At 38.9% G+C, this 14,099-nt stretch overlaps 1 protein-coding gene across 1 annotated transcript; it reads left to right on the top strand.

The window, feature by feature from the left end:
• The first annotated feature begins 1,624 nt into the window (after positions 1-1,624).
• dnajb11 (DnaJ heat shock protein family (Hsp40) member B11) lies at positions 1,625-13,610 on the top strand. The gene is made up of 10 exons (XM_079664654.1): positions 1,625-1,821; positions 2,873-3,029; positions 4,287-4,384; positions 4,937-5,069; positions 6,416-6,558; positions 7,391-7,473; positions 7,561-7,618; positions 7,712-7,823; positions 9,643-9,802; positions 12,638-13,610. The coding sequence occupies exons 1-10, from the start codon at positions 1,748-1,750 to the stop codon at positions 12,700-12,702; spliced, it is 1,083 nt and encodes a 360-aa protein (XP_079520780.1). The 5' UTR covers positions 1,625-1,747; the 3' UTR covers positions 12,703-13,610.
• Positions 13,611-14,099: the final 489 nt, after the last annotated feature.

A 14,099-nucleotide genomic window follows, 5' to 3' on the forward strand; every position in this document is an offset into this window, starting at 1 on the left:
AAGCTCCGAACCTGGGGGGACAGAGCCTTCTCCATCGCTGCCCCCACCCTCTGGAACTCCCTTCCACAAAACATCAGAGACTGCACCGACCCCCCCACTTTCAAAACACTGACCAAAACACACCTCTTCAGACTGGCTTTTAATTTGTGAATTATGCTGTGTTGCTGTTTTAATATTTTTTTATTTATTCTTTTTTATTTTTTCTATTTTATCATGTTTTATCAAACCACTGTAAAGCGTCTTTGAGCACCTGGAAAAGCGCTTTGAAATTAAATGTATTATTATTATTATTATTATAAAATAATAGTACGAAAATACAAAAAACACCAAATTAAATATAATCATTCAATTTGAAAAATACACAAAAATATAATGAAAACATGCAATAAATAAAAAGTACAAATATACATTCCCTTTCAACACTGTGGGTGTTTCTCAATGTCGAGAAAGGCTCCTCCAGAGCCACTATTTCAAGGATGCAACGCCATTGAGTCCCGCCGAAGGACTGTTCCAATGTCCAGGCTCCTTGGAATTCTACCTTCGTTGTGGGACATTTTGAGGCTGCACATGTGTAGACTCCGTGTTCTTAAAATCCCTACAATGCTTTGTGCACGGACTAATTTCCAAAATCTTTGGCGGAAATCGCGCTCCATTTAAGGCGGGGCCTCGCATATGACGCACACCTGCACACCTGTTAGCCTGTTCCACAATTCTTCGTTTTTCGAGGCCAGTAAGGATTCTTGCCTCGCTTCTGAAGGACCTGACTCGGAGGGACATTCCACTCCTCGACATTGAGAAACACCCTCTTACTCGTGTAAAAGTAATACAAAATACTTATTGTGCAATTTGGTCCATTTCAAATTAATATATATGATATGTTTTATAATGATTGATCATGAAAGTGTTCTCAAAGCTGCTAAAGGTGCAGCTAGTTTGAATGACTTTGTATACTGCAGGGTAGCTTGTGAATTTACTCCAGGTGGAACTAAAGTCTGATTTAACACTTGATTATATTTCACATCATTCATCCACATCTGTAAAGTAAACTAAAGGTATTAAATACATGTAGTGGAGTAGAAGTACACCATTTGCCTCTGAATTGTAGTGGAGTAGAAGTACACAGTAGTAAATTGAAATACTCGAGTAACGTATCTCAACATGTGTACTTAAGTACAGTACTCGAGTAAATCTACTTAGTTACTTTACTATAAACCAATTCTGACTTTGATTTCAGAATTATAACTTAGAAATTTGGTATTTCAATCTTTATTATTCACCTTATTCATTTATTTTATATTCTTTTACTGTATATCTTCATTTTGTGTTATGTCTTTTGCTTCACATAGAGGGATACTTGTTTATTTTTATTGTATGTTACTGTTATTATCATACCTATTTTACCTATTTGTGTCTCTTGAATTGTTATATTATGCTGGCAAGTTTGCAAAAAGCTTTGACTTGTAGCTAGTTTTTAGTTTTAATATGTGATCTGTCCCATGTTGTCAAAGCACTGGGTTTATGAAAAGTGACTTTTTGATGATGTGGCCCTAATCGTCTTCCGTAGTTCACACCGTACAGTAAATGGCGAGATGTTTCTTTAACAGTGGGAGGGGTTTCTCTTCAGGGCGGGATCTCTCTGACAGGAGGAAGAAGCTCTGGGTGACTGGCAGCCGGGGATCCAACCTTCAAAAGCCGGCTGGTCTTTATTTGCTACTTCCTTTACATTTTTTTACATAAACAGGGATCTATGGCTTCCAAAGGGATGAATCTGTGCAACGTTTGCTGCCTGCTTCTCTACGTTATTTCGGCGGTGCTTGCAGGGTAAGTCTGTTGAAAATGAGAAAGCATCTCCAGGTGGTACACATGTTCCTCTGTGATTGGTCCACATCACTTCTACATGTGTTGTGTGGACTACAGTAGCTTTACACATCGAGATAAATCACTATTAAGTATGTATTTATGTGTGTTTGATATCTAGCTAAACGGTTATATTCAGAAGTTTAAATGCTGTGTTTTGAATGACTAGTTTACTCGGTTAGCATGGAGCTAGCCTTCAAACCAGGAAATGGCTGTAAATTGAAGCCGATTTTTGTGAATGGACGTAGTGGCCAAACGGTGGTACTACAACTTGCGTGACGTCATTTTGTCACAGAAATACCTTTTCCCATTGACTTACATTGGGAAAGAGACGTCTGTAAATCAATGTATAATGATTTTTTTCTGCTAAATAAACTACCCAGCACAAACACTTTTATATAACTTATTTAAATACATCATAAAATGCACTGAAAGCTGAATCTAGAGTAATTTTCTCTCTCCATTAATTTGGTATGTTAATCTTTATTATTCATCTTATTCATTTATTGTATATTCTTTTATTGTATGTATTCATTCTGTGTTATGTCATTTACTTTACAGAGAGGGATCATTGTTTATTTTATGGTTTTACTGTTATTATCATACCTATTTTACCTCCTTGAATTGTTATATTATGCTGGTAAGTGTGCAAAAAGCTTTGACCTATAGTGACATTTATTTTTTGTTTTAATATGTGATCTGTCCCATGTTGTCAAAGCACTTACAGCTGAACTGATTTTATTAAAATGTGCTATACAAATGCCCGTATCATCCGGGTACTTCCTGAACCTACAGTCGCTCCATTCTTGTCTTCATGCGCCACTGAGCAGCTCTCATAGGAATGAACGGTGTTTCAGTTCACTTTATAATCCATGCTTCACACCGGCTTACTACTCAGTGCTAGCTTGTTGTATATCACCCATAACACATTAAAACACACATCTAACTGTTTCATTTTGCTTTCTATGTTTGAGTCCATTATCTCTTCTTAATGTGACACTTTTCTTTATTATAGGCGAGATTTCTATGCTATCTTGGGGGTGACAAAGAGTGCATCAATCAGGGACATAAAGAAGGCCTACAGAAAGCTGGCTCTTCAGTTACACCCCGACAGAAACCAGGACGACCCCAACGCTGCAGACAAATTTGCAGATTTGGGATCAGCTTATGAGGTGGGTGCATGCTGTCTATATCCATTGTTTTTGTGTTTAATGCAAGTGATAACCGCAGGGAAGCACAGTCAATACATGTGGATTTAAAAGGTGGGTTTAGTTGCCTAAATGTCATGAAACTTCAGAATGAAAGTGTATATGTTGAGCGGAAATATGAGATTGTGTGCGGAAGAGCCTGAAGCTACGTTACAAGAGGGTTTTGTACTCTAGCTTTTTGGTTGTTGTTGGAAACGGTAGCTTCACTGTGATTGGGCGACTAGACCGTGTGGCTGCTTCTGATTGGCTGTTGCGCGGCATAGCTGGCATCTGTAAAAGCCAGACGTGGATGAATGGGAGTGGATTCAGATAAGATCTGCAGGTGTTTTAGTATCAAATGTTCCCATTGCATTTCAAAAATAACTGGGATTAGTTGTGTTGTTTGATAAACAAGGAGTGGACACATGTGGAGTATTACAAGGTTTACATTTTATTCCTTGATAATAATAATCTATAGACATTACAATAGACATTACATGGACACAAACAGAGAGTTTGCCATGTTTAAGGAAACATTTGATCTATATTATACATATTTACCTGTACACACATCAGCTTATATTAGTTTAGTTTACTGTGCCTTGATAAGAGGAATATTATGTTATTATGCATGTTATTATGATTTTCTTAAGCTAGTTGAAAGAGAGTATCATAAGAGAACTGCACTTTAAAATGTAATTGTGTCTGTTTTAATTGGTGCTTTGTGTGTTCACTTTATTTTGATAAAAAGAGGATTGTTGGAAATTCTTTTTTTAACATTTAACAAGCAATTTGTTGTAATTTAGCTGTGTAGGCTACTGAAAGAGGGAGTGTTCACTTTAATATCTGATTATTTAATTTGCATTTCATATTTGTATCTTAATATTCAACTACGCTGTGTCCAGTTGAACAGGTGTACTTTATTCAGAGGCCAGTCAGTGTTAAAACAGTCAACAATTTCCCAGGGATATATGTCTTAGGTTAGTATGTGAATAAGACTGCTTTTCTAATTTTTGAAATCAAGTTTTGCTTAGGTTTAGATGGTGTTTGTGTTCTGTTATATTGTTGTACTGGATGACATTATGTAAATGGTTTCAAATGCTGTGTGAATTAGAACAATGTAGAATATAGTACGTTCTTTAATTGTTGTAATTTAGCTGTGTGTAGGTTACTGAAAGAAGCAGAAAGGCTGAACTAAGTACACTTTAATATCTGATTATTTAATTTGCTTGTGTATTTTAGGTGCTCTCAAACGAGGAGAATAGGAAACAGTATGACGCGTACGGAGAAGACGGACTCAAAGAGGGTCACCACGGCTCACACAACGACATCTTCTCCAGGTGCGTTTCATGGGTTCAGGTCTTATTACAACACTGTAAGCCAATGGGATACCTTATTTTACAAGTAAAGGGTTAACCTAAAGTTCAGTTCACTAAAAAGAAAGAAGGTTTTTCACCTGAACCTTGAAATGTCCAGCTGTGCCGATAATTGTGATCCTATTTGCCCACGTTTGCTTCCTCCACCCGATACAGTTACAATACATATAACGTTTTTTGTGTCGCTAACAGCTTTGAAAATGCTATTTGGATAATCAACAAACTTCACTTTGAACAGTTTACACAGAAGCTATCTTTTATTTCTTAGCAAATAAATAGTTCATACAAAAACACCCCACGTTGTTTTGATATCAGAATCAAAAATCCTTTATTTGTCCCGGGTTTCTCGTGGATTAGTATTATTATATAATATTATCATTAGGTGGATTATTGTGAGCAATGGGTCACAGTAACCCTGTGTCGGTGTGACCCACATTCTGAAAGCAAACATTAGGGTTGACTTTTTAAAATCGATTTAATGTGTTATTTGTCTCCTCTCTCTCTGTCTTTCTGTAGCTTCTTTGGTGACTTTGGGTTCATGTTTGGAGGAAACCGACAGCAGCAGGACAGGAACATCCCCAGAGGAAATGACATCATACTCGACCTGGAGGTCACGCTGGAAGAAGTGTACTCTGGGAACTTTGTGGAGGTGAGGAGAAGATCCCCGGGTTGTTTAAAAATCAGCTCCTAAGTTCTAACCCTATCTCCTATTTCTTGACCTCTGAGTGAAACGTCACGGGGTTAAGGGATAGTGGATAGGAGAATTCAAAAGGACTTAGGAGAAGAGACTGCGGTACTTTAGAGAATCCGAATGCACTTTCACTATCCAACGTGTTTATGATGCGCCAGCGGACGTCATTGTGTGCGTCTGCTGCTGTGGGGAAACTATGGAAACTACAGTGTTCTATACAACGGACTACAACATGGATGTTTAATAAGAACGAGGGACTCATCTAGAGACTGCACCGTGCTCTGATGCTGTTGCTTTATGCTTTATGAACAACAGAGAAACATATTGTTCATGACCAAAGTTGGAATTGAAATAAAAAAGGAAAGTGAAACTTATGCTCGTCACCCTCTCCCTCCGGTCCACATTAATACAAATGATCCCAATACGTATGATTGTATGAAAAGATCTTAAAATCAATACAAATGTATTTATTATAAACGTTAGTCCCTAACATCTATCACTGTGTATATCACCATTCAAACATCTTTTAAAAGTTGAACAAACCCCACACAGCTCAGTGAAATGTTGACTTTATTTGATCATTTCAGTAAAAACTAACGTTCATATTTCTCTTTTTGATTATAATACTGATGAACGTTCAAAACAAAGCACTTTGGCAACTTACCACATACGTTTTAAAATGCTTAATAAGCACCGTAACTTTCATGATATCATTTCCCCGTCATAATCGTTTGTGTCCGTGAACGGCCGACTGTTGTGTGACGTCAAATGCTGCGGCTGCAATGCATTGTGGGGCAGCATTTTCTCCTCTCCTTCGGTTAGGGAGGTCCAGTGGTTCCTAAGCTAAAGGAGGTTATAAAGGAAGTTTGAAACCTCCTTTCCTTTCATTTAGAGAATTCGAACGGCACTTATCATGGCTGCCACTGAGGGACTTCCGGGTCATTTCACTCGGTTAGGAAGGTTCCTAAGCTAAATGGACTATTCGAACGCAACCCTGCTCTCAAGTTTGTATCAAATTCAAAGGTTGTATTGTCATGTGCTCAAAGCTACAGTGTAGAAATGGCAATGACATTCTTCTGACCTGAGCTCCTCCAACAATGCAACATATATAATCAAATGCAAAATAAAAAGTAGTGCAAAAAGTTTATATACATGTCAATAGAATATGATATGTACAAGAACAGAATATGAAATTACACAAAGCAGGATTGGTTGTTTGATTGACAGACATCGGGGTCATTGAAGTTGTCAAACTGGAACATTTGCTGACTCATCATCTGATTCACTGTGTTGTTGTCGTTCAGGTTGTACGTGTAAAGCCAGTCGCTAAAGAAGCGCCCGGCAAGAGGAAGTGTAACTGCCGGCAGGAAATGAGGACGACTCAGCTCGGACCCGGGCGCTTCCAGATGACTCAGGAGATGGTGTGTGACGAGTGCCCCAACGTCAAGTAAGTCAAAAGTCAAAGTCAACTTTATTGTCAATCTTTCAGTTTGTGTGTACAGACAGAGAGATCGAAATACCGTTTCCCACAATCCTGAATACAAAAACACAAATATAAATAAATATAAAAATATGTATGCAAATATGTATATATCCCAAGGTTTATAAAACGGACAAGTCAAATCAAGCAATCTGATTGGTTCTTAGCCGTGATATACTGAGCGTATACCACGGCTAGAATTGTAAGTTACTTTTCACAACAAGTCAGTATCCCTCCGCGTCTGAGAAAAACAGTATACCTTAGCTGTGATATAATGAGCATGTACCACGGCCTGTCGTGAGCTATTGCTTATATATATCACAACAATCAATATACAAAATAACAGTTACTTCAATATCAGGATCCACATTAAGACCTTCCAGTGAGCAGCTGAGATGTTTTCACTTTGGATAAGAGCAACTGCTAAATTACATGTTTAAAATAAAACGACTAGGCTTTAGATAAATACTTAGTGTGTTAATGCAGCTTATAAAACATTGAATATGCAAAGCCACAAACTCCATTTACAGAAACAGTCCTTTTACTTCCCATCGTCATCAAACACACTTCAAAACTCATTAAAACTCGTCTTTCTGATGTTCCATCAATTACCAACTCTGCATTGAGTTATAACTTATTGCTGTTGTTAGATTAGATCGCATTTGATCCAGCTTGTTGCTAGCTTATAACCATGCACTGAGTGTTCTGTATATTAGAGATGGAGTAAGAACTTAGAGAACAAAATGTTGTGCACACTCTAAATAACACATGTTTTTGTTTGAATGAATGTCAACCACAGGCTGGTGAATGAAGAGAGGACGCTGGAGGTAGAAATTGAACAGGGAGTGAGAGATGAAATGGAGTACCCCTTCATTGGAGAAGGTACATCTTAATAAACCATGAATAAGAATCATCTGTTTTTCTAATATATTATAAGATATATTGTAAACATGTAATATCTGCCCACAGGGGAACCTCACATCGACGGGGAACCTGGAGGTCTACGTTTCCGCATCAAAGTGCTGAAGTATGAATCATCTGTATTTACTGTGTGTCAGCTTTAAAATACTTGAATCATTGAATATTTAATAAGTGACTGACATGATGTTTTCCTTTTTAGACACCCCGTGTTTGAGCGCAGAGGAGACGACCTGTACACCAACGTCACCATCTCATTGGTGGAGGCTCTGATCGGCTTCGAGATGGACATCTCACACCTGGACGGACACAAGGTGCTGTATTTCACTAATATATATAGAAATGTATTTATTAGGATAAACCCATCTCGTTTTCAAGGGGGTCCCGACAGAAGCAACGTCTCACAGACAGACATACATGAAAGAAATTACAGAAAGCATAGCATGACAAACAAGGGCAAGCCACGTACAGTCTGTTAACAGTGATGCAAATTAGTCGCTTTTCGGCGCTTCCCGCTTTTTTAACGCTGATTTGGAAACCACGCCTCGTAAAACTCTGAAATGTTTTGTAGACCCGCCATTTTATTATCCTCGCATTGGAATTATTAGCATTAGCATTATTAGCATTAGCATTCGCCCAGCGCACAAACGCAGAGAGACTAACTTGGTTATGGCTAGAAAGGATCCGTCTAGTGTAAATATGACGTCACGTTCTCGTTGTAACTCTCGTTGTAATCGGAGCGGCTCGGAAACACATCTACAGCAGTAACATGCAACATACACATTAATGCAGCAGCAATATTAATAGAGAAACCTCAGACTTAATAGTAAAACACTGCAAGGGAACATTTTATTGCACCAGGAACTATCTTGGGACTTTTACTGCGACAACGTTGACTTGCCTGTGAATAAAAAATAAACCATAGTGTTGGTGATCTACAGTGTTGTCATTCTTCTTTCAACAGCAAGACCGCTAACACCCTATTTCAATAATCACACTCCCTGTAATTGACATAATTAATAGATAGTTTAGCTTCTTACCATCATTTGCTGTGGCCAACTGATGTTAACGATCGTAACTGAAAGGCTGCCTGCCAAACGTAAACATTCAGCCACGTGACATTCAGCCAAACTCTCGCGAGAGTTTTACACAAGACGGATCCTTTCTAGCCATAACCGACTAACTTATGGCAACACAAAATAAAACATGGGAGCAGTGTAGATGAGTACGGAAGAGGATTAGGGCCACATGAAAAAACGTTTTTTTTGTTCTCAGAATTCTGACTTTAAAGTCAGAATTAGTTTTTCTCCCAAAATAAAAAAAGGTGAGGTCCCCCCACAAATAAACAGGTTAATTATATATACTAGATAAGTTTGCACACTCATTATAAATAATGATAATATGTTTCATTGCGGAGGACCCCTGTTTTGTGTCTCCTCCACTTCTTAAACCAAAGTTACACACTTGATAATATCTACCTGTAATTAATAATAAAACCCCTTGATTTATAACTTAACATCTCCGTCTCCTATTGATCTGAGTATATTATAAAGAATAGCCAGTTCATTGAAGAATTATAGCACAGGCCTTTGTCAGATGGTTTATTACGCTGTTTTTTTTCTGCTTCGAATAGTTCTCTCTTTTTTCCCCATACCTGTGTTTGCATCACTGGTTAAGTAAAATGCATGAAGTAATACATACAATCATTACGATGTGATGCTGACACGTACCCAATGATGACAGGGATCTGATAGCAGCAGCAGCTCAAGTGTTCCAGTCTGTTTGGGCTTTGAACATCAACGCTCTTCTGACAATACATTTGTTTGCATATGGGGCTTCTTTCTATCCGCCTTGACACTTCTAAAACCCAGACGGTTGAAAGTTGTTAAAAGACTGAGGTTAGCTTCCTATTATGTGTGACTGCATTTTTTGCTTTTAAAGTGTGATTGTTTTTGTATTATTTGACTTTAACTTTAACTATATATTTATTTGTTGTTCCTTTCTTTTCACTATATCTGTAAAGCGTCTTTGAGCAACTGTAAAAGCGCTAACAAAATAAATCTATTATTATTATTATTATTATTATTATGATGAATGGTTGAATTGAATGTCTGCTTGCATTTTTGCGGACAGGTCCATATAGTGAGAGATAAGATCACAAAGCCTGGAGCTCGGATGTGGAAGAAAGGAGAAGGTCTGCCAAACTTTGACAACATCAACATCCGAGGGTCCCTCATCATCTCCTTCGACGTGGAGTTCCCTCAGACGCAGCTCGACGATCAGCAGAAAGATGGTGAGAAGAGAGGAAATGTTAAAGGTCACCTATTTGGCAAAATGCACTTCTTCATGTCTCTTCTACATCAACACGTGTCCCCTCTTCTTCATGTCTCTTCTACATCAACATGTGTCCCCTCTTCTTCATGTCTCTTCTACATCAACACGTGTCCCCTCTTCTCCATGTCTCTTCTACATCAACATGTGTCCCCTCTTCTTCATGTCTCTTCTACATCAACATGTGTCCCCTCTTCTTCATGTCTCTTCTACATCAACACGTGTCCCCTCTTCTTCATGTCTCTTCTACATCAACATGTGTCCCCTCTTCTTCATGTCTCTTCTACATCAACATGTGTCCCCTCTTCTTCATGTCTCTTCTACATCAACACGTGTCCCCTCTTTTTCATGTCTCTTCTACATCAACATGTCTCCCCTCTTCTTCATGTCTCTTCTACATCAACATGTGTCCCCTCTTCTTCATGTCTCTTCTACATCAACATGTGTCCCCTCTTCTTCATGTCTCTTCTACATCAACATGTGTCCCCTCTTCTTCATGTCTCTTCTACATCAACATGTGTCCCCTCTTCTTCATGTCTCTTCTACATCAACACGTGTCCCCTCTTCTTCATGTCTCTTCTACATCAACATGTGTCCCTCTTCTTCATGTCTCTTCTACATCAACATGTGTCCCCTCTTCTTCATGTCTCTTCTACATCAACATGTGTCCCCTCTTCTTCATGTCTCTTCTCCATCAACATGTGTCCCCTCTTCTTCATGTCTCTTCTACATCAACATGTGTCCCCTCTTCTTCATGTCTCTTCTACATCAACATGTGTCCCCTCTTCTTCATGTCTCTTCTACATCAACATGTGTCCCCTCTTCTCCATGTCTCTTCTTCATCACCATGTGTCCCCTCTGTGGAAAGAGACTCTGAAAGTTTCAGGAACAAAGATTCTCTCTCTTTTTGATCCATTTCTATAAAAACCTGTCTGAAAATGAGCTGATCAGATTTTGGCCACTTTATGATGTCATAACAATGTTTTGTCTTGTGTAACCATTAGCCAATCAGCAACCAAGGTAACCCCCCCCCCCCCTTATCACCTGAATCTCCTCCTAGAGCACCATTGAGTTCTTTGTAACCAAATGTCTCTCTGAGGGGCGTGGGGAGGGGATCCTTATTTTCATCTAAAGTAACAGACAGAGAATCAGCACTTTGGAAACAGGGCTGAAACAGAGGGGATTATGGGTAATGCTGCAGTGATCTGTTTGGTGTTTCAGCCAATCAGAAACAGTTTCTGTATATATCTGAGACCAATAACATATTGATGAAAAACAGTATAACAGGAGACCTTTAAGAATACGCAGGGACATTTGTCTTGACAGGATCTAGACCGGGAAAGATGCTTTACTTCACATTAGTTAGGATGGTGTAAAGCTTTCTGAACAACTCTGATATAAAGGTTAAGGTTAGTTTATTTAGATGGCACATTTTCACACACAATGGCAATTAAACATGGTTTACTTAAGCAATAGCTCAAGACAGGCCGTGGTATATGCTCATTATATCACAGCTAAGGGGCGTGGTTCGGCCCGACGCGAAGCGGAGGGTCGACAACCCCCTTAGCTGTGATATAATGAGCATATATCACGGCCTGAAGTGAGCTATTGTTTTTATAAAACGGTTACCAAGTGTGGCAATATGAAAGAAAAATACACACTCTAATTTAAATAGTTTTTATTAGTAAATAATGATGTTCAAAATAAAATAGTCCCTCTGTTGCTTTCTGCACAAAACATAGTGCAAGGTGGTTGCTATGCAACAACATTAACAGCAAGCGAACATATTAGACAGAGAGCGTTGATCCATTATTTGGCTGTTTATTTAAATTAATGTGTATGTTGCTGTTTATTGTGCACCCACTGAAAAACTGTCCAGCATCAGTAGCATGGCTTACGTGGTCATTTGTATAGGTTGAGGTTGTTCGAGGCTGTTTCTTGGCGTGGCGAGAATATTGCTCCACTTTCTCCGGTCCCCGAGATTGGGCTTCCAGTAGCTCTGGAGAGAGCTTTCGCACCAGTGGCCACTAACGGTCATAATTTATCTGCTTTGTTTCAAGACCCGCATCAGTTTGTGTGTGGGCTCAGGCTGAGTTCCGCGGCGTCTCGCTATCTCGCCGACCCCACACCAGTGAGCCAGCTCATAGTGTCCCGCTCCTCGCAGCAGAGAGCCTCGCAACGTCCCGCCGAGTGTGTGTGTGTGTGAGGAAGTCCGCGGATTGGTCCAACTGTAACGGCTCCGCAGAAATGGACCGAGCCGTTACATTACGTCACTATACCCAAGAAGTAAACAATGGAAAAAGATAAATCCCCAACGAGGCGTTCTGGGGCAGCATAGACAGGTCTTCTCTGTGTTAGAGTTTTACTCGCTACAAGGTGTACTTTGAGGGTTTGTGACTCTGCAGACCGTTTACATGCAGAAAAAGCTTCATAACACACAAGGGGACGGGTAATAACCGGAAAAGCACGACATGGGAACTTTAAATACAGCATTAACCGTTGGAAAGATATGCACAATAACCAGGCACATGCTTTGAGTTGCATTCTAGTATTTGAAAATACTTGGGACTTCTTATTGTGTATATACTAAGTTACTAAATATATGATTCTAAAGTAAACAAATGGGTTTCTTATGCATTCATTTACTCGACTTTAATTCATTTAAATGTATAGTCTTTTCCCAAACAACACTTGAAATAGCCAACATAATTATGCTAATATCTTGTAGCCTATCTGATATTTTTAAATCTATATTTCTGATGTGTTTTTAACAGTTTTTTTTGTTTTTCTGTTGCAGGTATCCGGGGCCTTCTGAAGCAGGGCTCTGTACAGAAGGTTTATAACGGACTACAAGGATACTAACACAGCAACACACACACAACCTGGACTGAGATATCTGTCACACACACATACACACACACACACATCTTCTATCATGAGGACTGTGCTCCATAGTTCTGACCAGGGTGTATTTATTATTTTCAGTTTGTTCTCAGGATGGCTTGAACCCAACTGGTTTTTAAAGTTTTACATTTTGGCAGCAGTGGCACAATTGCAGATGTTTTATTTGAACTGTATAAAACGGAGATGATGCCATGTCTTTCTGTGTCCCCACGTTATATCGTATTAAGGCCTTTTTTTTGTTCATTTTAAAAAGCCGATTCACATATTTCTGAGAAGTTAAACAAACACTGTTTATGGGTCGACCGCTGAGTACGGCCAACATCTGCTGAAGGACGAGCTGCTGACAAACATCTGGAGAAGAAGAAAAACAACAACCAGCAGATGTTCTGCTATTTTTTATTAGTTTTATGAATGTAACAGCTCCACCTGTTCACTGACTTTGCTCTGGTCAGACTCCTGTTCAATAACACTTTGTAAATAAGGAAGAAAAAAAAAGCTCATTTGTTGTGTTTTCCTAATTTATGTTGCCTTTTCTGTTTACTCATTGCAACGGGACAACCGTCTGCATTGCAAACCCCCACGTTTACTGTTCAAAGAGTTGACCTCTTTAATAAAACGGTGCATTTTTAATATGTTGGAGGAAATGAGGGTAGTTTGCATATCCTCCAGTGCCACTATAGGAACATGTTGTTTTTCAAATTGACCTCAGACCAGGAAGCATCCAATTTGGTGACATTTAGGAATTCACTTCTCTCTGTTTGTACTGTCGACTGCAGCGCTGCCTCCCGATGTTATGAGAGTGTCAAGGCCTTATGGGGATGATGTACTTTTGACTTATGATATAAATAAAGATTTCTACAAGTTCTGATGAGATGTCATACCCCAGACTCACCAGCAGATGGCGCCACAGTCTAATAAGTGGACTTTTCATGCCCTGAATTTAGTCTGTCAGGAATTCTGTCACCTTCCTGTGGCGCTCACTCTTCTTTGATGAAATGGTGGCAATTTAAAAATCGATTTCACACATAAACCACCAGAAACTTTACCTGCAGCATAACAGGTATCTGAAAGGATTTTAGCTATACCTCTATGTATCTTTTGTTATATTTGAAAAACACTTTCCTACAGAGAAAGAGCTTCCTTAGGAGAAATCTTTAAAGAATATTAAATGCTCCTCACGGTGTCATTGTTCTGATTTGAAGAGCATTTCTTATATTGTGGTAATTTTCAAAGGGATGTATCAACTATTAGTCAATATGTCAACTTATTGGTCGTTTTGGTCTTAGTTCAATTAGGTATCTCCATGTGACGTTGATTTTCAAATATATTTTCTCTCTGTCGGGCATTAAGGTGAA

Source organism: Notothenia rossii, assembly GCF_949606895.1.
Source record: "Notothenia rossii genome assembly, chromosome: 2".
NCBI classification, from domain to species: domain Eukaryota; kingdom Metazoa; phylum Chordata; class Actinopteri; order Perciformes; family Nototheniidae; genus Notothenia; species Notothenia rossii.

Bases quoted from the DNA above. Each gene is read 5' to 3' on its own strand.
- dnajb11 (XM_079664654.1), top strand. From the start codon at position 1,748: ATGGCTTCCAAAGGGATGAATCTGTGCAACGTTTGCTGCCTGCTTCTC. The intron at 1,822-2,872 runs GTAAGTCTGTTG...TCTTTATTATAG, and splicing joins ATTTCGGCGGTGCTTGCAGG to GCGAGATTTCTATGCTATCT. The intron at 5,070-6,415 runs GTGAGGAGAAGA...GTTGTCGTTCAG, and splicing joins ACTCTGGGAACTTTGTGGAG to GTTGTACGTGTAAAGCCAGT.